Source organism: Podarcis raffonei, chromosome 4 (assembly GCF_027172205.1).
Source record: "Podarcis raffonei isolate rPodRaf1 chromosome 4, rPodRaf1.pri, whole genome shotgun sequence".
NCBI classification, from domain to species: domain Eukaryota; kingdom Metazoa; phylum Chordata; class Lepidosauria; order Squamata; family Lacertidae; genus Podarcis; species Podarcis raffonei.
The window spans coordinates 79,282,224-79,307,579 of NC_070605.1; the positions used below are offsets into that span (position 1 = coordinate 79,282,224).

General features: G+C 43.2%; 1 protein-coding gene across 1 annotated transcript in view; it reads right to left on the reverse strand.

Annotated features, from left to right (window-relative positions):
* Nucleotides 1-248: 248 nt before the first annotated feature.
* The window catches only part of EDAR (ectodysplasin A receptor), a 75,104-nt gene continuing 49,996 nt past the window's right edge, over nucleotides 249-25,356 (reverse strand). Inside the window, exons 2-12 of the mRNA XM_053384303.1 lie at nucleotides 18,980-19,048; nucleotides 18,271-18,393; nucleotides 15,976-16,157; nucleotides 13,820-13,905; nucleotides 10,137-10,223; nucleotides 6,992-7,120; nucleotides 6,817-6,891; nucleotides 6,427-6,499; nucleotides 5,293-5,452; nucleotides 2,461-2,521; nucleotides 249-1,064 (exon numbers count right to left, since the gene is read on the reverse strand). Of these exons, the coding sequence (XP_053240278.1) occupies nucleotides 745-1,064; nucleotides 2,461-2,521; nucleotides 5,293-5,452; nucleotides 6,427-6,499; nucleotides 6,817-6,891; nucleotides 6,992-7,120; nucleotides 10,137-10,223; nucleotides 13,820-13,905; nucleotides 15,976-16,157; nucleotides 18,271-18,393; nucleotides 18,980-19,030 (1,347 nt within the window). The 5' untranslated portion in view covers nucleotides 19,031-19,048 and the 3' untranslated portion in view covers nucleotides 249-744. The remainder of the gene's footprint in view (nucleotides 1,065-2,460; nucleotides 2,522-5,292; nucleotides 5,453-6,426; nucleotides 6,500-6,816; nucleotides 6,892-6,991; nucleotides 7,121-10,136; nucleotides 10,224-13,819; nucleotides 13,906-15,975; nucleotides 16,158-18,270; nucleotides 18,394-18,979; nucleotides 19,049-25,356) is intronic.

Consider the following 25,356-nt stretch of genomic DNA (forward strand, 5'->3'; position numbering starts at 1 on the left):
ATTTGTACTTAATGTATGTGTATGAGCATATTCATAAATAAATTCTGCTAATTTTATAATTGGCATATATTTCCATTAGTATATGTGACAATATTTCTGAAATGTCTGTGTGGACCACATGCGCTAAGACTTCAGCATACGCTGAAATTTTGAATTAACTGGACTATTGCCATCTACTTGGTCTAATTTCAACACACATAATCCTACTAATTTACGTCAATAAAGTCTCACACATGTGATTTTTTAAAAATAAATAAATAAATTGGTTAATCCTTAATGTTATTTGAGAGGAAACTGACATTTGGTTAAACGCTAGATGTAATAGAACTGACATTCGCATTATCTGTATCAGGCAACACTATATCTGATAGTAGTTACTAATTGTGGAAGACTGAGACAAAATTAAACCATAGCGATTACATCAGATTTCTTCAGAGCCTGCAATGATACTGGCAGGCTGATCTGTATCTCTGCTTGTAAAAGGAGTCTGAAGTGAACAGCAATATCCTCTTCACAGGCCAAGTCAGCCTCATTCAAGAAGTCTTCAGCTTGTGCTTCTTTCATTTCTGTTATGATGAACCAGTAACAATCCTTGGCTCGTTTTATACTTGGAACAACGGAAAATGCTACTGAGATCTGAAGGCCGTCCATGCTTTTTCAGATTCCATTCCATAATGAGTTCCATTGCTCTTGGAATCCGTATCCACATAAATTGTTTTGAAATGAAGGCGACTGAAACACATGTCACGAGGCCACCACCGGATCTGGTTTAGGTATCACTTGGGCCCACTCCAAGATATCCGCGCAAAGGGACTCCACGGCATCTAGCCTCTCAATCTGCACTAGTTTTGTTAGCAGTTCTGGAATGCTGTAGCCTGCTGTGCTGATGCGGTCAAAGAGCTGCATGCCGTCGGTCATGCCACCTATTTCGTCACGCTTCAGTCCAAAGCTCTCGGCGAGGTGGCGCCAGGTCTTCACAATGGCTTTTTCGGTGTTGTACGTGGAGCTGAGCATCCTGCTGGTCTTCTCCAGACAATCGAACGGGAGCTCTGTGGGACTGAGGCCTAAAAAGAAAGTTTAGAGGGTCACGTTTTCTGAGCTCTCTTCTCCATGTTTGACCTGTAGTGCCTCTTCCGGGCGGGGCTGAGGAACTTGTGGCCTTCCAGAAGGTGATGGACTCCAACTTCCATCAGCCCCAGCCAGCTTGGCCCACGGTCAGAGATGATGGGAGTTGTAGCCCAACAACATTTAGAGGGCTATAGGTTCTCCGTATTCAAAATATTACTTTATTAGCATTAACGTGTACTCGCAATGCTTTTCATCGGATCATAGAATTGTAGAGATCAATTAATCCAGAACATTCCCCTTCCTTGTTTTGCTGCTGTTTCCTTTCCCCATCTTCCTGGCATAAGCTGACAGCCAACCTTCATGTGAGACTGAAAAAAATTATTGGGAGGTCTTATGTCTACAGGCTGGGCCAGATTTAGGTTTGATGAGGCCCTAAACTACAGAAGGTAATGGGGCCCTTTATATGTCCAGCTGTCGTTTGTCAACAACAAATTGTCGCTGTTTTTTGTGTTGAATATATGCTATATGGTAATTCATGGATCTAATAGGTATCTAAAGCCATTTGCGCATAACAAAATATGTATTTTATCAAAATAATTGTTGAACTGAAATACAATTAATAGTTTTTTCCTTTAATTTTTTGCGGGGCCCCAAAGAGAGTGGGGCCCTAAGCTATAGCTTGTTTAGCTTATACGTAAATCTGGCACTGCCTACAGAAGAGGTTGAAACTTCCAGTTTTCATTAAAAGCAAAAAGTGTCCATTGATGAGAACTGGAACCCCCAACAAAGAGAACTTTAAAAAAAAAAATTATTGTCACCTCAGGGCCAACACATATTTCAAGGAAAGGGTGAAATTCCTGGTGAGGCCTACCACTTTCCCCATCTTATCCTGAGGTCAAAAACAAGAGAATTTTCCAAACACATCTTCTGAGGTAAAACGGAAAGGCAGGGGTGGGGGTGGAACAGATGCAAATGCTTCTGGAGAGAAAAATGCTTATGTGGCTGTAAGTTTATTCTCACAGACCATAAATATCTTGCTATGGCTTGTGTTCTTAAAGAATCTTGCAATCAAAGTGGGCTTTAAAAGAAAAAAAGTAGTAATCGAGCAACGCTTTTTGTCATGCAGTGGGACCTACATACGTCTTTTCAAAGCTTGATTGACTTGAGTGGGATTTCTCACAGGTAAAAGTGTATAGGTATTCAGTCTAAAGCACTAGTCTTAACTATAGCACTGGGTGATATTTTATTCTGCTGTTCAGACAGATTGCTTCCAAAACTACCTCAGCTCCAGAGTTGGGTTTATCTGAATCTATTGCCTGTCACATATTAGCCATCTTGAAGCTATGTAGCAAATAATGTGGCTATAAATTAATGTGTTTTCTTTTCACTCACCTTCTGCAACGCTGCATACGTTGGCATACAGATCAAGTATCTTTTTCCGCCGGCTTTGTATCTAAGGAAAATAAAAGATTGTTTTTATTTTAAAGTGGACCTTCATCCTCAGATGTTTGATGAGCAGAGGGGGAGGAGGTGTGTGTATTCTACGATTCCCTAGAAAGAATGGGATTTGGTATTAGGTGCAGAACACCAATTCCTATGAATTTCATTGGTGGCGGTGGTGGGGTCTTTGCAGGAATGGTAAAGCCCACTTTTAGCATTTATAGATGTGGAGGCGTGCTTATTTTTTCCGGGCATTGTCTAGTGAAAACTGACATCAGAAGTGTGGGTAAATACAGTTTTCAAGTAGTCAGGGTGGGCCTTCCATAGCCAACCCCATATAGCTGCTTCCCTAGTTACGTTACAAGCAGGATAACAAAATTTGTGTTTTAAAAAAAGCTAATACGAGCATAATTGCAATCGTTTAATAGGCTGCTGAATCTTTAACATGAGCCAAAGGTGTGTGAACACAAGGCTCACATAATGTGGCCCCCATGGGAAGAAAGATCATCCCACTGGTAGGCCGGTAGCAGTGGCGTAGTGTGGGGGAGAGGGGGCCGTTTTCCCGGGCACACAATCTGGGGCGTGCACGAAACTGACACCACCTGCAGAGATCCCCATCACGCACCCTCTGCCCCCCGCCCAGCGCATGAGTGCTTGCCTAGCAGGGATGGGAGCTGTGGAGCAGAGCTTAAAGAGCACCCTCCAGCACTTGCCCAGCATCGTTGGCAGTGAGTGCTGGATGAGTGCACTCCACCTCTGGCTGGTGCGCATGCGGAGCATATCTGCCCCAGGTACTGGCAAATGGCAGTACACCCCTGGCCGATAGGCTTAATCTCACAACTATTGCCACACACCCCATGTGCATTCATTAGTGAGGCTTGTAACATCTGCATACAGTGGTACCTCGGGTTAAGTACTTAATTTGTTCCGGAGGTCCGTTCTTAACCTGAAACTGTTCTTAACCTGAAGCACCACTTTAGCTAATGGGGCCTCCTGCTGCCGCCGCGCCGCCAGAGCACAATTTCTGTTCTTATCCTGAAGCAAAGTTCTTAACCTGAAGCACTATTTCTGGGTTAGCGGAGTCTGTAACCTGAAGCGTATGTAACCTGAAGCGTATGTAACCAGAGGTACCACTGTACTTTTTAGAAGAGGGCAGGGGCCGTTGAAAAAGAAATAATAAAGCATACAAAGTTTGAGTCTCGATCCTGTCTTAGTGTGTCCTCCTTTGACAGGAGCCAACTACAGAAACATCTCCCTTTTGTCTTCAATTATATTTGCGAAGTTTCCATAGGAAAGCTAGTTCTGTGAAATTAATGGCCAGACTAGAGACTTTCATGCTGTATGCTGCTGAGGTGACAGGAGAGTTAAAAGTCTTAACAGTTGCAGAGTCTGTTCGTGTCCACTGTCCCTTTAAGGAGAGTTTGCATTATTCTCACACCAGACCATCCACTGCCTTGGATCAACTGGACGTTTCTGCTTACATGTTCCAGCGTTTAATTGCTCTTTGAACAGTCACTGTCCAGAGTTTGCAGGAAGAATACATAAAATATCACGGTTGCATATCATGCGCTGAGACCATGTGATTCGTAGGGCACAAACATCTGTGGTGAATCAAGCAGTTCTACCTACACCTCCTGAAAGAGGGTTATATCATCTGAGAGTTGGTGGTCGCGTGAAGAGGCTGCTTTGCCATTAAACTTGTTAGGAGAACTGGGAGCAAAAACTGGTTTCATAAATGCATTTTGGCAAACTTTTTTAGACAGTACTGCTGTATCAGCAACACAGCCAGCTGCAGTTTCTCTCATAAAGGTCCCACAACAGCCCTTACAGATCGCAACATCTCATAGATATGAGATGTATTAGCAGGGTCCTTAGTGCCAACCTAGCAGTTTGAAAGCACATCAAAGTGCAAGTAGATAAATAGGTACAGCTCCGGCGGGAAGGTAAACGACGTTTCCATGTGCTGCTCTGGTTCACCAGAAGCGGCTTAGTCATGCTGGCCACATGACCCGGAAGCTGTATGCCGGCTCCCTCGGCCAATAAAGCGAGATGAGTGCTGCAACCCCAGAGTCGGCCACGACTGGACCTAATGGTCAGGGGTCCCTTTATCTTTATCTTAGTGCTACCCTTTTACCTGAGCCAAGTGGCTGTAACCCAGGCATAGGCAAACTCCGGCCCTCCAGATGTTTGGGACTACAATTCCCATCATCCCTGGCCACTGGTCCTGTTAGCTAGGGATGATGGGAATTGTAGTCCCAAAAACCTGGAGTTTGCCTATGCTTGCACCATTCCGGGACATGGAGACAATGTGGAAGGGACTGTAGTTCACTGGCAGAACACCTGCTTTTTATGCAGAAGATCTCAGGTTCAAATACCTGGCATCTCCAGGTAGGGTCGGGAGAGAACCATGTCTGAAATCCTGGACAACCAATTCATGTAGAGATGACTGAGCTAGACAGACTAGACAGATGCAGGGGTTGCCTTTCAATAGCTACCTAAAATATGAATGAAATATGTGAGCTCAGTCAGAACTTAAGTTTGCTATTTCATTTTCAATCCCAATAATTCTGTAAGATTCAAAACTGGATACAGTCTTTCTCCACCATCTAATGGAGGCTCTCGCTGAGGCCATGCCACAGAACTTAAGCCGCACAGTTAATGATATTTTATGTATTCTTCTTTCCAACAATGCCTGATGGAAGAGCAACTAGCTAGCTGCTCAAGCAGACGGGGGAAAGTAGCACTTGACCCAATGCCCTTTTTAAAACTCCAGGTGAGACTTACGCCAGTGGATTTGTTGTTTGTGGAAGATTTATCTCTGGCCAAATGGACGAGAGACAACAAGCACAGTTCCGGCGTCCCTTGCTTGTCAATCGCAGCTTCTTCGTCGCTGTCCATACTACGACTTAAAAGCCTCTCATTCTCTGAAGAAGCATCATTTTCACTGGGGGGGGGGGAGGAAAAACAGAAGGGTTGCTTTTCTAAACGATAACAGAAGTGAGTCCAGCATCTTTTAAATATATATGCATGGTCTTTACTGAATAGGCTCAGCCTAGTTCTTGCAAAGTGTTTTAATGCGATTTCGTGAGGCAACAGGGCTTCTTGGGGGGGGGGAGCCGTCTTCTCTCATACCCTCCATTGCATCCTAATCTGGAAATGAAAGACCAATAAGATCTTTTAGTTTGCCTACTCTATGCTTTTCTAATTCCAGAGGCTTTTATAGTCACATGCCCCAAACCAGCTGTCTATTCCAGGTGTGGAAAACTCTGGTGCACTCAGGCCAGAGAGCTCCCTGCTTCAGGGTGACCTGCCTGTTGATTTCCACTGAGCTTTTACTTCTTTGCTAAACCGGGCAAGACCCTCCAAGTGACAGTCCCAGATTTACAGAAGTCACCCCAGTTTCTGATTTGACCCTGGAATGTCCCACTTTTCCTTAAAGGTAAAGGGACCCCTGACCATTAGGTCCAGTCGTGATCAGCTCTGGGGTTGCAGCACTCATCTCGCTTTATTGGCTGAGGAAGCTGGCGTACAGCTTCCGGGTCATGTGGCCAGCATGACTAAGCCGCTTCTGGCGAACCAGAGCAGCGCATGGAAACGCCTTTAACCTTCCCGCTGGAGCGGTACCTATTTATCTACTTGCACTTTGACGTGCTTTTGAACTGCTAGGTTGGCAGGAGCAGGGACCGAGCAACGGGAGCTCACCCCATTGCGGGGATTCGAACCGCCGACCTTCTGATTGGCAAGTCCTAGGTTCTGTGGTTTAACCCACAGCGCCACCCGCGTCCCTTCCGCTTTTCCTTAGGACGTCCCTATTTGCATTGCCGAAATTTTGGAGGGTATGGAGTTCAGTGTCATGTCCTGTCAACTATAATCATGCTCCTTCCCTGCTATCGGCATGCTTGTTTTTCTGTCACATACCTCTTGACAACCTTCGCTGGAGTTGCAGTTAATTTTCCAAACTCATCTTTCTCCGAGAAAATCACCACATTTTCTGCAAATTAAAAAAAAGGAGGGAAAGGGTTTGAAACGGTCAACGGATCACAGTTGTGAACGAAATTCCCTCGCTGGCACCTGCGTATGTGTGTTTCGGAACAAATCACCGAATTGTGGTGCTGAGTCTTAAATTAGTCAGGGAAGGGATTGCAGGCAGAAGGTTACATAGATGCCTTCCCAATTATTCTTCTACTAAATGGAATTTGAGTCCGAGCAGTTTAAAGTTTAAATTAACATGGGGCATCGCCTCAGGGCAAATTAAGCTGTGTGGGATCTGATGTGTGTAAAAAGCAGAAATTTAAAAACTGTTCAAACCTTGTACTTCTTTTTTTTCTCCCTGCATATTGGCCTGGGCTTCTACAGTCTTCACGGAATGGCTGGTGCAGCAAGCTGGAATTTAAAATCACGCCTCTTGTTAAAACCCATTCTTGGCAGATGCCTATGCACAGAATCTCAGAAGTCAGAATTCTCTTTAGTGATGGGCAGTTACCTTGAGCCGAAGTTTTCGTTTTCACAATGTAAAACATGATGATCAGGACAATAGCGATTGCCATTATGAAAATAGTTGACATGGCAATGATAAGAGCAGTTGCAAGGTGTCCTTGACTGGAAAGGTCTCCTGAAAACACAGAGACAGATTATTAGAGCTGTAGCTGCAACCCCATTAAAGGCATTTAAAAGTACAGTGGTACCTCGGGTTAAGTACTTAATTCGTTCCGGAGGTCCGTTCTTAACCTGAAACTGTTCTTAACCTGAAGCATCACTTTAGCTAATGGGGCCTCCTGCTGCTGCCGCGCCGCCGGAGCACGATTTCTGTTCTCATCCTGAAGCAAAGTTCTTAACCCGAGATACTATTTCTGGGCTAACGGAGTCTGTAACCCGAAGCGTATGTAACCTGAAGCATATGTAACCTGAGGTACCACTGTATTAACCATATGAGCTTGTCTCTAGTCACCAATTATGAATTGCATTTGTACAGGATAACACAAATATTTCTAAAATATTTCTGAAACAGGAAGCACACTTCCTTTACTTTTCATACCTGCCACCTCGATAATCGGGGGGGGGGGGCACTTTTACCATTATTAAGGGCTGAGGTCCTGTATCTACTTCAGCTGGCAGTAAGTCTCATTGAACTCCATGGAACTCACTTTTGAGTAGGGCGTGCACAGGACTATACTGTAAGGCTACGATGTCAGGCACATTTATGTGCAAATAAACTCCACTGGACTCGGAAGAACACTAATCTTGTATTTTCATTTACTTAGCTTGCAGTTTTTTACTTGCAGTAGAATGCCAGATGTAGTCTTTGTAATTCAGAGTCAGTATCCAATATGTCTGTGCTTCCAAGTGGCCAGTGTTTTGCAGGATGGATTCAAGTCCATCTGGCAAATGTGGGTTTGCACAGTTAAAATGGATTTAAGCTTTCTGTTGCCCTAGCACAACATATCCATGTAAACAACAACGGATCTTTCGCAGTTAAGAAAGTGATGGTGAAAAGTGTGGGGTTAATGGAATGATTAATAAGATAATGTGCAAACGCCCTGGAACAAAACCAAGAGGAATGGTCGTTGTCATATAACCTCCCTGTAAACAAATTAGAACGAATGCTTGATAAAGTCTGAATATCATCTAACTGCCATTTCAGCTTTGTGCAAGGAAATCAGGATAAATGCTCCATAAATAGGTTGCCTTGCCCTCAAACTCAAACTGAAACTGCCTCTATTCCTGCCCCGCCCCCCACGGCACAGAGCACCTTTCTCAGATCACACTCATGCAGGTGAAATTGCCTGTTCAGGAAATGGTCATTTAACTGTTAGCAAGCTTGCACTACTAGATTCCCCTTCCCTAAATTGTTTGTGAGTGTATCAAAATGTTACGTTAATTACTGAATATGAAAATTTTCAAACAAACAATTCACTTTTCATATGTGCCAATGCAGGCCTTTTCATAGTGGTAGTGTGGTGTGTTGGGTTTTTTTAAAAACAAAACAAGCCACCACTGATGAGTAATTGCAAGTAAAGTCCATTTGCAGCCATCTAAGTATTCCAGTTAGAACACTCCAGAAAAGGTAAGGCTCGGACCTTCAATAGAAACAGATTTGCTGCAAAATTCTCTTCCCCGGTTACTTTGAAATGAATAAAGAAAGTACTTCTTTAGCTTTTGTGAATAACCTATTTATTTAAAAGCGAAATCATCTGGTTTTGTTTTGTTTTTCTGCAGTTTACTTGCTTGTTTGAAATAACGCTCTTGATACAAGTTTCTGGGCTAAGGTGAAACACTGCAGTCAGTTGCCAATATTCATTAGTGTCTTAAATCTTTCTGTTTGTGGAGCTGGATTTGCTGAATGGATGTGTTCCCAATTCAAGAGTACAGTGGTACCTCGCAAGACGAATGCCTCGCAAGACAAAAAACTCGCTAGACGAAAGGGTTTTTTGTTTTTTGAGCTGCTTCGCAAGACGATTTTCCCTATGGGCTTGCTTCGCAAGATGGAAACGTCTTGCAAGTTTGTTTCCTTTTTCTTAACACCGTTAATACAGTTGAGACTTGACTTCGAGGAGCAACTCATAGAACGCGGTGTGGTAGCCTTTTTTGAGGTTTTTAAAGACTTTGGTGATTTTTGAAGCTTTTCAAAAACTTTCCCGACACCGTGCTTCACAAGATGAAAAAAATCGCAAGATGACAAAACTCGCGGAACGAATTAATTTCGTCTTGCGAGGCACCACTGTAATTGGCCCTGCTTAGCAATTCTGTTTAAAGTTGGCTAAAGTGCCTCTTGCTTTGCAGCGAACAAAGTTATGATCACTGTGAATTCCTTACACACATTACCAAGTCTTTGGATCGAGATCAGTAGATGACCCGCCCCAACCAATTTTCTGGTGACCTATTTCCTTGACTTTGTGCCCCATAATGACACATCTGACTGTATTAGCACCAAAAGAAATTGCGTACATCGTCACATGACTGAAATGAACTAAATCCCCACAATCCAAATAAACCTCATTTGATGAGATAAAGGAGCTAAATCAGGGGTCAGCAAACTTTTTCAGCAGGGAGCCGGTCTACTGTCCCTCAGACCTTGTGGGGGGCCAGACTATACTTGGGGGGGGGGAATGAATGAATTCCTATGCCCCACAAATAACCCAGAGATGCATTTTAAGTAAAAGGGCACATTCTACTCATGTAAAAACACGCTGATTCCCGGACTGTCCATGGGCCGGATTGAGAAGGCGATTGGGCCGGATCCAGCCCCCGGGCCTTAGTTTGCCTACCGCTGAGCTAAATTAACTTTTCATCTAAATAAATACACCTCATTTGCAAAGTTCATTGTAAAACTCATCTCTGCTGAAGCATGTTGATTGCTGAAGAAATATTTTTAATGATACTTCATCTATGAGAAAACCGTGAAATGAAATTAAAACACATACTTTAAGCCTGACAGACCCATAGGCTGAGTAAAAAAAAAGTTTAAATAGAAACAGCTCAGATTTCTGAGACGGCACATCAACCACACATCTCTGTAGGGAAGAAGGCACCTTGCTCCCCCGGCTGCTCAGTCTTCCTGCCTCCCAGGAGTACATACCAAAAGCCAACTCAAGAAAATGCTAAAAGGGAAACTGGGCTGCTTTTCTTACCTTTGTGCACATGCTGGAAAGGAGAATGGGTACTTGTTCCAGAAGTAATTGGGAAACTGGCTGAAACACCAGAGGTAACGCCTGCACCTATCATAATAAAAAAACAAATTTGCCATAAATTTTCCTGGTGACGCTTGTAAAATCTCGGCCATGAATTGATGCATTTGTGAACTGACAGCACAGTTACTTAACTTGCATGAATTTCCCGTCCATTTAAAAGCCAATGCTTACAATTCAAATGTCAAACACCTAAATGTGGATTTATGGTGCTGAGCTGTGAAAAACGCATTTGGCACGCATTTGTTTCTGAACCTAGGGATGTGCCAGCTGAACACCAATGCAAGAGGCACAGCAGTGCAGTCCTAAACTTGGTTTCCCCCCTTTGTTTTTGTAGAAGCAGCTCCCATTGAAATGAATGGTTTCAACTGGACTTTCAGGTTTGCAGCCTTAGACTTATTACCGTATATATTTTCGGCCTGCTTTTAAGATTGTTTAAAAGGCACTGGTTTTTATTATCAGCATTTAAGGCACTGAATCTCTAGCAAAGACAACACTGGGCATATGAGATGGGGGAATTTATTTGGCTAAATTCATGCCCCAATGAAAAAATGACTGATGTTGTTCTGCAGTTCTAGGAAGTTGAGAATTTTCTTGGCCCAGCTCCATCAAGACAAATGTGACAGGAAATTAAGTTCTCTTGTAGCGCGTGAAAAACGTCTCGCAGCTTATGAAGTAAAGAAATGTGCATGCTCTAAATAAAGATGCGTTTTTCAAAATAAACGAAGAACTATTACACAATATAAAATGCTCTAATGGCAAAGACAAATACGAGCTAGAAACGTGGCCAAAAAAAGCATATAGCTCAGCGATCTCAAATGAGTTTTTCCCATAACAGAGCAAAGTACCTTACAAGCGTGGCTAGTTCTTAAACGTCGTATGTGCCTTTTGTAAGAGACATTTTCATTTTGAACCAAAACAGTTATTTTTATGCAGTGTTGAAATAGTAAGGCATGCAGTATATATCTCCTGACTTTAAACTAGGTGGACATAAGCCTGATAGTTCTGGACATTTGAAGATGGTGAATTAGGGCGGTCAAATGAACTGGAGGCTTGGTTAGGAAAGCTCTTGTGTGCTTTCTTCCCATTTTGTCTGTCTTTCATCAATTAGGATTTACAGTGGTACCTCGGGTTACAAACACTTCAGGTTACAGACTCCGCTAACCCGGAAGTAGTACCTCGGGTTAAGAACTTTACCTCAAGACGAGAACAGAAATCGCACGGTGGCAGCGCGGCAGCAGCGAGAGGCCCCATTAGCTAAAGTGGTACCTCAGGTTAAGAATGGACCTCCGGAATGAATTAAGTGGTACCAGAGGTACCACTGTATGCTCAAGGGAGGATTTCAGGATGCTATTTGGCATTTTGCAGAATACACCCACAAAGACCTGCCATTCTGGAGGGGTGTTTACAGTCTTTACAGAGCTTTAATTCTGGATTATTTGCAGGTATTGTTATGTAACAACGAGCATTCACTGAAGTACTGAGGAATTTTCAAGAAGATTTTAAAAAAGAAAATTCACAAATTGCTGCAGAAATGTGGAGAACTGAATTAAATATTGGAAAAATGAGAATCAAAGTTTACAGTTCTTTCTACCCAAATCCTAAACTTTGCTGGGATGGGCAGGCACAGCATAGCATGACTGGTGTGACTTTCTAGACTGTGGTTTAGGTATTGTTAAGAATTTGAATTTTTTATTGTAACTGAAAACCTTAGTTCTGAATTGTTTAAAAAAAGCCAACACAACATCTGCGTGACTCAGTAAACAAGCCTTTCAAGATGCATGATCGCATTTTCTAATGAAGCTTTTCCCCACCCCCCTTTTATTCTCGCCCTAAATAAAACAGAGAACCTTTTAAAACAAACTCCTTCTACAACATGCCGGCTTTCAGAGGAGTAAATAACGAGAAACAAACCCAAGTGTAAGCTCCCTTTCTCACCATTCTTAGCTATGAACGTTCAAGTATCATTTACATCCCAGACCACTTAGCTAGGTTGGGGAGCCATGACTCACACATTTTCTAAAAAGATTTATGCAGGGGAACTCAAGGACAAATCGCCACACATGGAAATTCCTGCATTTTGGCGTCAAAATGCTGGTGACTGAAATTCAAGGACACAAATGTGGGTTGTGTGCTTTTAACCACCTGTACGTAATACAACAGGAATGTTGTGAAGAAACCTACAAGCAGTGCGACAGTGGAAGGTCTGTCAGCCTTTCCATTAAACTCCATTGCTATTTGGGAAATCATAATTTGGCCTTTAAAAAGTTTTCCCCCCCAGTGTATCATGTTCTATTTACCACAGTCCCTTCCTTTAGATCCATATGCCAAAAAGTAAATAGGATTATTCTTTTAAAAGGCTTTAAAATGCTTTGTGCATTTTAGCTGCCACACTAGAAGATAACCTCGTGTCAGCCTTTCATGTTGGGAAAGCGACAAACTGAAATATGTAGAATGGTTTGGATCCATTAAGGAGGTTCCTCTTCCTTAAGGATTGCCAATGTGAATTAAAGTGCTGGATGAGGACCAGCATTCAAATCCTTGCTCAGCCGTAAAGCTCGCTGGGTGACCTTGGGCCAGTGACCGCCTCTCAACCTAGTCTACCTCACAGGGTGGTTGTTAGGATAAAACGGGGCATGGAAGAACCACGTTCACCATCTTGAGCTCCTTGCGTGAGAGCCAGTGTGGTGTAGTGGTTAAGAGCGGTAGTCTCGTAATCTGGGGAACCGGGTTCGCGTCTCCACTCCTCCACATGCAGCTGCTGGGTGACCTTGGGCTAGTCGCACTTCTTTGAAGTCTCTCAGCCCCACTCACCTCACAGAGTGTTTGTTGTGGGGGAGGAAGGGAAAGGAGATTGTTAGCCGCTTTGAGACTCCTGAAGGGGAGTGAAAGGCGGGATATCAAATCCAAACTCTTCTTCTTCTTCTTCTTGGAGGAACAGTGGGATACAATAAATTGAAAAAGCTATAGGGATTGCCAATATTAAGCCTTGGGAAGCGTGTTTTGTGAAGGAGGAGGAAGAAGGATGGACAGCTCTGTGGATGTGGTCTTGCTTATACAAGGCTCCATGGAAGCTGGTGTCAAGCTGGTGTTTGAGGTTGTATCAAAAGTGGTGCTTAGTAAAGCGCTAGGATTTCTGCTTGCACCTTGGGAATTTACTTCCCGCCATGCCCCTCTAAATCTGGAGCAGGTTTTGGGAAGGTTTGCACCAGGAGAAGGGAGGGAAGAAGACAGAAATCCTTGTGCTGATGGGAAACTGCAGCTATTGGTTTTTATAGTAGCAAAATGAAAAACCACCATGCGAAAACTCTAGGTCAGTCTTTCCCCATAGGACCTGCCAGATGTTGCTGCACTCCAACTCCCATCAGTCGCAGCCAACATGGCCAATGATCAAGGTTTATAGGAGTTGTAGTCTGGAAACATCTGGAGGGAACCAGATTCAGGAAGGTGTCCCTAAGTTATTCTGACTCATATGCCCTCCTCCATTCTGTGCTGCTGAAGTGTGCTCCATTTTAAGGCAGGCTCAATTTGTCAACTGGCATATTGCTCAGGAAAACTTCCGGCAGCGTTTTGAGGTCTCTTAAGTCAGAATACAACTAAATAGAAATCAGAGTGGCAATACTTACACTCTTTAGTGTTGGGAGGTGCCAGGGAGCAGGAGTAGCAAACCATCCCATAGATATTCCGCGGCCTGTTTTCTAGCATGTAGTAACTGCAATGAAAAGACAAGGCAATGAAAGGACAAGGCAGAAAAAAACACACACACCACACAGCAGAACTGGGTTGGTAGCCTTCAGATATGCTTGAGAAGTAAATCACTTTCTTTGCAAGATGAAATCACTAACTTTAAATTTTTTGTGTTACTCGTTTAATGGCATTATCCACTATTTATCCTGCTTGACTAGAAACAGTCTCTCCTCCGCTGCCCTCATAAAGGCAATTAAATCAAGCATTCGAGTACATGACATGAGGTGGTATCACTGCCTAAATCAACAGACGTTTGTCCACTGCGTTTGCAATGCAGCTCAAGACATGTCTCTGAAATGAGATGTCCTCTGTGCAAGGATTCCCCCCCACCCCAAGAAGCAATGTTCCAGACAAGCACCAGCTGCCTTGATTTTGCTGGCATGCTGAGTATTCAGCTCCAGGCTAATCCTCCTGGGCAGGGAGATGGGGACTGAGAGAGAAAGCAACTTATGCAAAACCTACTAATCAACATCAGGTTTAGAAGACAAGCAGGACGAGAATGTGAAGCTCTTTGTCATGGCCTGTGTGCTTTCTGACATATAGGAATGCGCTTGCGTAAATCATGAGCAGAAACTTCTACAAGGCTCTAAAGACTCAGCTATACAGCTGCAAATAAAACGTTTTAAGTGTGTCATAAGTGCAATATACAGTGTGGCACTAGATGGCGGCGGTGAGCCTTATAGAAAATTCAATGCTTATTTTCAGAACGTGTGTAGATTCCACCTTGATCAGAAGTTTCCCAAACTTAGGTCTCCAGCTGTTCTTTTGGACTACAACTCCCATCAACCCCAGCTAGCAGGATCAGTGGTCAGGGATGATGGGAAGTGTAGTCCAAAAACAGCTGGAGACCCTAGTTTGGGGAACCCTGCTTTAGATGTGAGGAAGCACTAGACCCAAACCTCTTGTACCTTTGCAAATGGCAATATAAACGCATCCAAATTGTAATTAGTAATTCTTTTGACTTAAAAAAAAAGCAGGAGCACATGTTTTTAATTTGTGTTTTGGGATGTGCTGAAGTTTAGTCATGTAGCCACATGCAGAAGGCTCCCGGGTTCAATCCAGCTCCAGCAGGGATTTAAAAAAGACTCTTCCCTGAAACCTTGGAGAGCCACTGAAAGTCTATATAGACAGTGCTGGGATAGATGAACCAATGGTCTGGCTTCGTAGAAGGCAGCCCCCTATGTTCCATGTGACCCTGTTGTCATTTTTAAAAGACAGCACATCTGAACATGGAGGCATCTGAAGGCATGTTGCTCAGCCTCCATGCCTTCAGCTGAAGGTGAGAGTGGACTCTGAGCACATTCAGCCATACATGTGGTCAGGAATCCTATGCATCATGTTAGGGGTGGGAATATATATATATATATTGGGGGTGAGCCATGAATGTTAAAGTGCTTTAAGCATAAAAATAATAAAAAAGTGACTTTAAAATCAATATGGCTTTGTTGAACCGAATACTTTATTAATAAAAAGTAGTGATTTGCTTTTACTGGGGAAAGAAAAATAAATTTAACTGATCTGGTGTGTTATTTAATGTCACTGTAAAGATCTAGTGATGCAATCAACTTTTCCATATAAAATGATGAAGGATCATATTCTGACCATGTTGATTTTTCATTTTATCAGAGCGATACTTCAGTCTCCTTTAGGGTAACCAAGAAACACTGGTTTCATTTTGTTTGTTTTTAAAATTCCAATAATTTGGTGGTCTAAAGTTCACAGTTACATGGACATCCTTATATAGGCAAGCTTCCTCCCTTCTAACATAAAAAAAAAAAAAATATTCTTCCTCCTAGTTCTTATTACAAGGCACTTGTTTTATATTTCATTTGCTCTAATAGCATCTGTTACTTTCCTTGATTTAAAACATGCTTTTTAAAGTGCTTGTATTATTTACATAAAGTTAATTATCGTGCACTTAAATGGATGCAGAAAGTAGTGTGGCCAACAGCAGGAATGCAACAAATATGCTTATGTCGCTCAGCATAACTGGAGTTTTTGTTAAGAGACCAAAGGCTCATAATTAAATCCTTACCCAGGGAGGCAAGGCCCACATTCTGCATCATTCTCTTGATCTCCGGGTGTCATAACTGTTGCCCGAAAGAATCCCTCGCAGTCCTTGTGCCTCCTACATATCTGGTACCCGCCTTTAGAAAACTTCTCCAATGGACAAGGAACGCAGCCGTAACCATCGTCTCTGGTGCCGTATCCACAGGTCTGTGGGGGGAGTTAACAGAGTCTCTGAATTGAAAGAGCCACTTTTCAAACCAACTTTCAAGAAAATAAAAGAGAACATTAACAGCCCAGTAACACACTGTTTCCTGCAGTGTCTGAGGCCAAAGTTGGTGGTCCTCTTGACTCCCTAATAGCACTGTATATTAACGGAGCAGGAAAGCCCAGAGACCTTTCTGCTCTGCTGTTCTCCAAACTCAGTTGTGAATAAAAGGATTTTTGCAGCCACAGTGAGATGTTCTTTGCAGCAGCGTGTGAAGCTGCTTTGAGTAAGCTTTGACACAGCAGTGGTGCCCGGTGCCCATTTGGTAGGTCAGAAGGCAGATAGGCCAAAGATGAGTGGAGCCAGAGACAAGGACGGGCAGGACCAATGACAAACATCGCCAACTCATTCTAGTTTAGCCCCTCTCCTCTTTCTTGACAAGTTCAACAAAGGCAATGTTGAGAGTAAAGAGGAGGAGGCTGGCAACCAGGGCCATCTCCTGGGCTGCTTGGGAGAAAGAAGGCAGGCATGTGGGGCAGACTGAGGGTGATGGGGCAGAGCATGGGCAAGCAACTGGAAGACCAGTCTCAACGTTTTCCCAGCCATCCCCAAGCACAGCCCCTGATTCTCTTGCGATGACCCCCCTCCCAGTCCCTTCCATGGAGTCTTGATAGGTGTCCCATCACAGTCTGAAGCCAGGTTGTTTGGTGGGGATCTAGGTCTTCTCTGACACAGTGCCAGGCAGTGGCCCCCCCCCTCCCTGGGGAAGTGTCTCTATTCTTGCTTCTCCCCACTGCCACCCATGACTTAACGACAGCAGAGCTGATTGCTTTTAACCTTGATGTTCTAGATCTCATTGGTTTTCTCTTATTTTCTAAATAACGTTCACTTTTGCAACGTTTGCATGCGGGTTTGTGGTTTTTTTGTAGATTTGCAAAAGGAACAACAATTAAATTTTAAAATATGTTTATTGCCTCTTCATGTTTTCTCTATTTTATTTTCTTGTTTGAAATTTGTAGTTTAGCTGTTGTGAGCTGCCTTTGGGGGGCGGGTCTTTTCCTTTTCCTTTCCTTTTCCCCATAGGTGTCATAGAAATGAACATGGCACAACACCCCAGCGACTTTCACTCAAGGGTGCCTTAAGTTTTCTCTTTCTCTGTGTTGCACTAGCCACAGAGAGTCTCTGTCAAAGTCCTTGGGGGCTATGGCTCTCTCTACTGCTTCCTCTCATTCACGAGCCAAGGCCCTGATCAAAGGAGGTGGGGAGGATGAGATACATAAAGCACAGGACTCTGGCAGGACCTCTGTGGCTGGTGAGAGCCAGTGTGGTGTAGTGGTAAAGAGCGGTAGACTCGTAATCTGGGGAACCGGGTTCGCTTCCCCCGCTCCTCCACATGCAGCTGCTGGGTGACCTTGGGCCAGTCACACTTCTCTGAAGTCTCTCAGCCCCACTCACCTCACAGAGTGTTTGTTGTGGGGGAGGAAGGGAAAGGAGAATGTTAGCTGCTTTGAGACTCCTTCGGGTAGTGATAAAGCAGGATATCAAATCCAAACTCTTCTTCTTCTACAGGGAGGGCCTTAAAGAGCCCCACAGCTGGGGCAGGAGAGGGCAGAGCCAGTGCTGTGTAGCCCTTCTCCATTTGAAATATGGTCCCCATTAAAAAGCAAACGTCGACAAGGACAACAGAACACAGGCCAAATAAAATTTCTTGATTCAGTGTAATTATCTGAAAGTGCCTTGGAGAGAGATTGTTTCTGCCCTGCTGGCCTGTGCCAGACTGCTTCAACATTCCTCCTGGAAGCATGGTGGCTGTTTCCTTCGCAACAGCCATGTGGTGACCATTTTCCTGACAGCGGGGGGAATTTAGAATAATGAGCACGGAGCATGAGAAATAACAGCACTTGCAGGAGCGTGTGGTGTGTTGGACTGCGACTATATTCAGCAGTACTGATCTCCTTTCGGTAGTATTGAAAAGGGAGGAAGGCTGAGCGGTTATTAAAAACAACAACACTGGACTTCCAGAAGTGTGTAAGGACCACTATCGATAATGCAGTGCAGTGCAGATGTTCCTATGGCCACCTCTAGGATACGATTGCAAGTATGTGAAGAACTCACCATATAAGGTTCTTCTCCTGGCTCACATTGCGGACAATCGTGGCACATTCCGGTAGTCTGGTTGTAGTACTCATTTTCGCCGCAGTTGGAATATTCGGCATTAGCAGAATAAACAAGTGACGCCTGTCACCAAAGGATAAATACTGGTTAATTCCATTGCCCAGTTTCCTAGTTGTCAATGCATCACATTTGCCTAAAAACAATACTATCAGAAGGTGAACCACTCTGACTTTTAATCTCTCTGCTATTGCCATGTCTTGGCACTCTCTAGCGATGGACAACTCTGTCCGTTTTGGTTTCTCATTTTTCCAGTCTTCATTTCTCCAATTTCCACATCACAATTTTTTTTAAAAAAAACAGCACACTGCATAAAATTGTGCATTTTTGTGTGCTTTCCGCTTAATGATCTTCTCTCTGTGCAATTTTGACTAATGGTTGCATGTTTGCAGTTTTTCCTAATACAAGGTATTCTTGTTGCTGATATCCTTGAGATGCAACAGTTTTAAGAAAGTGGTTGGATTTCATATTTCAAAATATTTTCTTGGGCAGAAATCCTGATGATGTCAATAAGGACTTCATCTGAAGCAACTGTGCAGATATTAAATAATGTTTGCTCAGGTTAACAAAATTAAAATTATTCTTATTGTTAATTTTCTAGTGTTTATAACTGTAGCGACTTTTCTGAAACATATGTCCTTGAAATACCTACCATGATAAAAGGAAACATTTGACTCCATTTACATTCTCCCATGTGCAGCATATTATCCTGATAAATTACCTGAAAAAGAAACATCAGTTGTTAATTGCAAGAAAAACGTTTAACGGTACAATCCCTATTCATGTTTAGTCTGAAGTAAGTTCCACCCTCCAGACGCTGTAGTTATGATTTTAGCTTCAACTTTAGAAGTACGTTCTACTGATTTCAATATAACTTAGTTCCAAGTACATTGACCTAATGCTGCAATCCTAAACACAATTACCTGGGAATAAGTCCCACTGAACTCAATAGGACGTACTTCTGAGTAGGTCCTTCTTAGGCCCTGATAAACTCTGTTCCTCCTTTGTTCTAAAAGTGGGTTGTTCAACTGGTTTAGTTCAGTAGACTTCTTAACCAATCACTGATTACCTGATGAGCAAGAAGAAAAAGTGAAGGGGAATCAACAAAATGTTGGTGTTTATATCAGCTAGACATGCATCAGATCAGATGGAGAAATGCTTTTCATAAAACTTATTTTGAAAGTCTCTCATTTTGTGGGTGGGAGTATGTGTGTGGAAGAATTTAGTGCATTAAATTTGGTTTAAAATAATGGTTTCTGGAGGCATGAATTAATCAAGCCTATATCAATTTGTAAAAATGTTGTTTGCAAGGAGAAGGAAATGGATGAAGTGATACTGCTGCTAATTAATTCTGTCTGTGCATATGAATCATTATCAGTACAGAGGATGGTTGCCTAATTTTCTGTGGCTCTCTACCAGCAAATACATATTAATTAAATGGTTTCTAAGGCTGTGTGAAGCTGAACAACACTGTTTAATAGGCGAGCAAGCCCAGCATTACTGATGAAATGATCCTGTAAGTAGTGCATTCCTATTTCCTGGAAATGATTTCACTACTGTTATCATTTTTCCCTTCCCCTCCTTTTTATTACAAATTAGTGCTATGTCAGCATAAACTAAAAATTAGATGAGACCAGTAATTAAAGCCATCCTACATTCCTACGGGAAACAGGATCTAACTCATTACAGGGTTCATTGAACCCAAGGCTATGCTGAACAGGAAGCAATAAGAGGCAGAGGAAGCTGCTCTTTCTAGAGCAGCAAGCTTCTAATTAAAGGCACAGTAGCCCTGAACAGTCTCGGTAGTTACTTGGTTGCTGCCTGTCCATGGCCTCTTAATTGTTTTTAAAGGGGGAGATCAGATCTGAAAAATGACAGGTGACAGAAAACAACACGCTGGCAACAATGTAGTCTGGGTTCTCCATTAAAAAGTGAGCATAAAATTATGTTAAAATATTGTTAATTGCTCACTATTGAAGAAGAAGAAGAAGAAGAAGAAGAAGAAGAAGAAGAAGAAGAAGAAGAAGAAGAATGCACAGGCTGATATTTCATTCTGCCTCCCGCCCTACCCCCCTGCCCCTTTTCTACTAGAAATAAAGATGACTTTCTATGTATCTTGCTTTTGGAGGTCTTGCCCAAGATTCCCTGTTCCCAGTGTATAAAATTTTGATTTCCAGAAAGACAAAATGTTCATCTCGAAAAGCCAGTTTTTGTAATCGTGCTTGGCTTATACCGCGCTGTCTGCCCCAAGTCTGCCCCGAAGAGCGTGTTCCACTGGGTTCAAGGTGCTTACTTCCAGGAAAATGAGTGCAGTCTTAGCATCTTAATATTAGGTTTCCATGTCTAGTTGGTGGCCTTATTCTTATGTGTTCCTTTTTGTCCTTTTCAAGCCTATTGTGTGTTTTTTGGAGGGGGCTTTGTTGTTACATATGTAAAACATTCCGGGAAATCCTTAAGTCTCCCATATTAAAATTTAAAAAGTTGGCATCTAAGAATCTCACCTAAGGCACAACAGAAAATTGATAAGGTTCATTAATCTTTTCTCTCTCTCTCTCTCTCTCTCTCTCTTGAGAATGTATTGGGAGAGGAAAGAGTTAAAAATCCTGCTCTGAAGTAGGATAGCGGAGAGGTGGGGGGAGCCCAGTATTAATGCTGCTGCTGCTACAACATGGTATATGCTGCAGGGATTGAACAAATTAAATATCTCTGAAGTTTTGAGGTGTGGCTACGGCGGTGTGGTCTTCACAGAAAACATTAACTACCTTTCTAGAAATTCGTTTCAAAAGCCCGTGTCAAATTAAGAGCTTTCCCTAAATCTCAAGGCAACTATGGCTGCATATGTGCTAAAAAAATCTTTTTTTTTTAATCACATACCCGTATCTTACATTTAAATTCGACATAGTTGAAGCAGTGATTATAACTCTTAACCAGCAAGCAGTGAACTCGCTTTGAATATTCCTTCCAGCAAGTAGACTAGCTGAGACAAGTTACTGTATGGGGATGGGGACTGGGAAGGGATCATTCTCTCTCTCTCTCTCTCTCTCTCTCTCTCTCTCTCTCTCTCTCTCTCTCTCATTCTCTAATTGCTTTAGAACACAATCCAAGCAACGTGGGGCACTTTTAAAAAGTCCTATTGATTTCCACAGGAGAGAGTGAACCGTGTGCTGAACTTTCTCATTAAATCGATGTGATTTGAGCTGTGCAACTTTGGGTTGCGCAGCAAAAAACCCCAACAAACCTACCTACATGCAGCCATTAGAGAAAACAATATAATTACTATTTTCTTCTCTTTCTTCCCCACATTACACACATTTCGAGGAGAGAACCATATATCTATCATTGTGGAAGGAAAAAGGCCCCCTGCCTTAGGTGAACAGTTAGTGTGTTTAGATTGGCCAAACATTCCAGCTACCTGTGCATCATTGCTTTGGATGCAATCCAAGAGCACACTCCTCCCTGTGCTGTATTTATCTGTTCCCTAACTGTGGCACAGGTGTGGAGAGCTGGCACATAAATAATGTTATGGTTGCTTCTGCAACTGTCACTGTAGACCTGTTGGCCCTGTTCCAGCAAAAAGTAGCCGCGCTTGTCTGATTGAAAAGCGAGCAAGTTAGTGATGGTAACCTAAATTCTATGGGGACATCAGCACGTCCACTGTGCTCTGGTTGGGAGCTGCTGTGTTCACTGTGTCTCAGCTTTGATAAAAAGTTTGTTGAGCCTGAAATAGCCTTCCCTCCAGAGCAGCGTTCGAAACTCCCATTGTTCTAGGCACGTTTTGTGACAGGGAATTTCATTAATGTTTCTGAGCTCTGGGAGCAGTGCCTAAGATTTCAGATTAAAATTGCCATTGCTGGAACAAAAGGAGGACCTTTTTCTGCCTCCCCACTTCCAGCCACTCTCTGAGGATGGGAGAAGGGACCCTCATAAGAATATTAGGGAAGTGGACAGGGGAAGTATGGCTTTGTTTTTTGCAGTCTTCAGGTGAGGACTAGACCATGTGAAAAATTAATATAAGACTTTAGCTGCAGTTCGTTCATTTTCAGCTTTGCATTTTTGTTATAAAAAAGCGTGCCTAGGCATTCTGTTGTGGCGCCCATAACCTAAGTTTAAGGTGCCATTTAGCTCCTAGCTTTCATACCTCAGTTTCTAACACTGCTCCGGAGTCACAGGAGTTCAGGGTCACCTCTACCATTGGGCAGAATGAAGCAGCTGCCTCAGGTGACAGAATCCGTGGAACGGCAGCAACTGAGCACCCACCCCCATGTGCCTCTGGCTATTCCCATTCTCATGAGCTGAGGCGGCAACATTTGCTTAGCTGCCTACCTTGCTTGTCATCGTCTTCCAATGTGTACCGCAGGAAGGTTGGGAAAGGCATAGTCAGCAGGCTGAGAGGCAGCTAGCTCAGATCCTGCTTTCCTGCAGGCATTTCTTGCATGTGTTGTTCTGCTCATTAGCTACAAACTGCACCATCTGCTTGAGCAAGCAGGCACAAGGTGGAGTGGCAAGGAGCTGGAGGACATGAGGCCTGCTCACTAGGCTAGCTTGGTGCCCATCAGATATGGTGGGCGATTGTGTCCCATTGCCTGATGACAAATCTAACACGGGTCAACAGTTGGATGCAGCAGCAAAAACGCTGATGCTCTTCTAGGCTGCATCAATAGAAGTATTTGTCCCAATCAAGGAAAGCCATAGTCCTGCTCCATTCTGCGTTAATGTCCAGTTCTGGGTGCCATAATTTAGATATTGGCAAGCTGGAGCATGTGTGGAGGAGGGCAACCAGGATGATCAAGGATTTGGCAGCAAAGCCTTATGGGTTGAGGGAGTTGGGTATGTTTAGTCTGGATAAGAGACAGAGAGGAGAGGAGATAGCCATCTTCAAAGATCTAAAGGGCTGTCACATGGAAGATGGAGCAAGGTTGTTTTCTCCAGCTCTGGATACTAGGACTCAAACCAATGGCTTCAAGTTACAAGAAAGGATATTCCAACTAAACATCAGGAAGAACTTTCTGATGGTAAGAGTTGTTAGACAATGGAGTGGACTCCCTCAGAAGGAGGTGGACTCTCCTTCCTTGGCGGTTTTTAAGCAGAAATTGGATGGCTGTCTGTCATGTATGATCTAGCTGAGATTTTTGCATTCCGGGGGTCAGACTAAATCCTTGGGGTCCCTTCCAACTCAACAATTCTATGATTCTCATCACTTTTCTGATCCTCCTGTGAGGTGTTGCTGACCTACCGTCCCAAACTATGGCCATGCAGGCTTGGGTTGGTGCGGGTTGGAGGCCCATAAATTCGCCACACGTCTCATTTTCATTAATGTATCATTTACAGAGTGTTTTTCTTGGCCTAAGGTGTTACAGTTTTACTCTTTATTTACTCTCACAGAACCTCTGTTATTTCCATTTTTCATTTGTAGGCACCTTGGCTGTTAAGTAGGTACCTTAAGGTACATGAGGTCCACATGAGAACGGCTTGGGTTTGGCACAGACTTCTGGTTAGAGAAGTGATATGGAGATTAATTAAAACAACAACAAACGCTCTCTATTAAACGGCCTGCATATTAAAGGAGGATCACCCAGAACCCCATTACACAACAATTTCTGCCCCCTTACCAAAGTCATTCCCTGCTTTCCATCTTTCCATTCCATCCACCTCACTCCTCCTGACTGCTTTAGGAAACTCAACCAGCTTTAGGTTCCCCCTTAATCCAGGAATGGGGAACCCATGACTCCCCAGATGTTGTTGGACTTTAACTTCTATTAGTCCTAGCCAGCATGGCAAATAGTGATGATGATGTAGGGACACAAGGTTTCTTCATCCCTACGTGATTGGTCCCACCTTTGACAACAACACTTCTTCCTAGGAGTGCTATGCACTGGGAAACCCTGTACAGAGTATCTTGCCTCGTTACAGGAACAGGTTAATTGTTCCGCCGCCCCCAGATTTCTTCTATTCCTCCCTTGGTAAGTTTGTTCTAAGGTAAAAGCTAGTTTATTATGCTATCAGGTAAACTGACCAAAGGTGTTTATGGACAAAGCTTGATGTGCCAAAACATGTCACGGAAAGAAGGAGGAAAAACAGTATCATGAGGTAAATTCTCCACTAGGGAGCAGATGACTGCCAAAAATTTCTAAGCTAAGTGATCATCAGATTCCAGACACACAAGGTATACTCATCATATGTGTGGATCATGATTCTGGTGTCTATAACAGAAACATAGTTGTTGTTGTTGTTTGTTTGCTTTTGTTTTTTCAAAAAATATAGACATCACATTTCGCTCTCTCTTTCTCTCCCCCCCCCCCCCAGTTTTGGCAAAAAGATTTTGAATTAAAACAGCCTTAAGGCGCTTGCCAAGATTCTCACAATTCTGTGTTGTTTTATCACAAGGTAAGCATCAAAAAGGGATTGTAATGTACATGTGTAGTGTAAAAAAATGGAGCCAGCAAAACACAGGGGGCCAATTTTCCTTATTCCATTCTTTGTGTTGAAACATTCGGCATCTTTCCTGCCTCAAATGAGCTGTCGGTCTAATCCAGTATCCTGTTTTCAATGCAAGTCAGGTGATTCTGAAGAAGACCTTCATCAGAAGCAGATGTGGTAAAGTAACCATAAAATGAGAAGAAGTGTTTATCAGTGCAGAAGAGGCTTTTCAAAATTAACCTTTTCCTCTCCCCCCCCAAACAAATGTCTGTATTTTTCATGTGTGGTGACAATGGGATTGTTTCTCCTATGTCAATGTGGAATTTGAGGACTTTTACCTTCATCACTTAGGGACGCGGGTGGCGCTGTGGGTTAAACCACAGAGCCTAGGGCTTGCCGATCAGAAGGTCGGTGGTTCGAATCCCCGCGACGGGGTGAGCTCCCGTTGCTCGGTCCCTGCTCCTGCCAGCCTAGCAGTTCAAAAGCATGTCAAAGTGCAAGTAGATAAATAGGTACTGCTCTGGTGGGAAGGTAAACGGCATTTCCGTGCACTGCTCTAGCTCACCAGAAGCGGCTTGGTCATGCTGGCCACATGACCCAGAAGCTGTATGC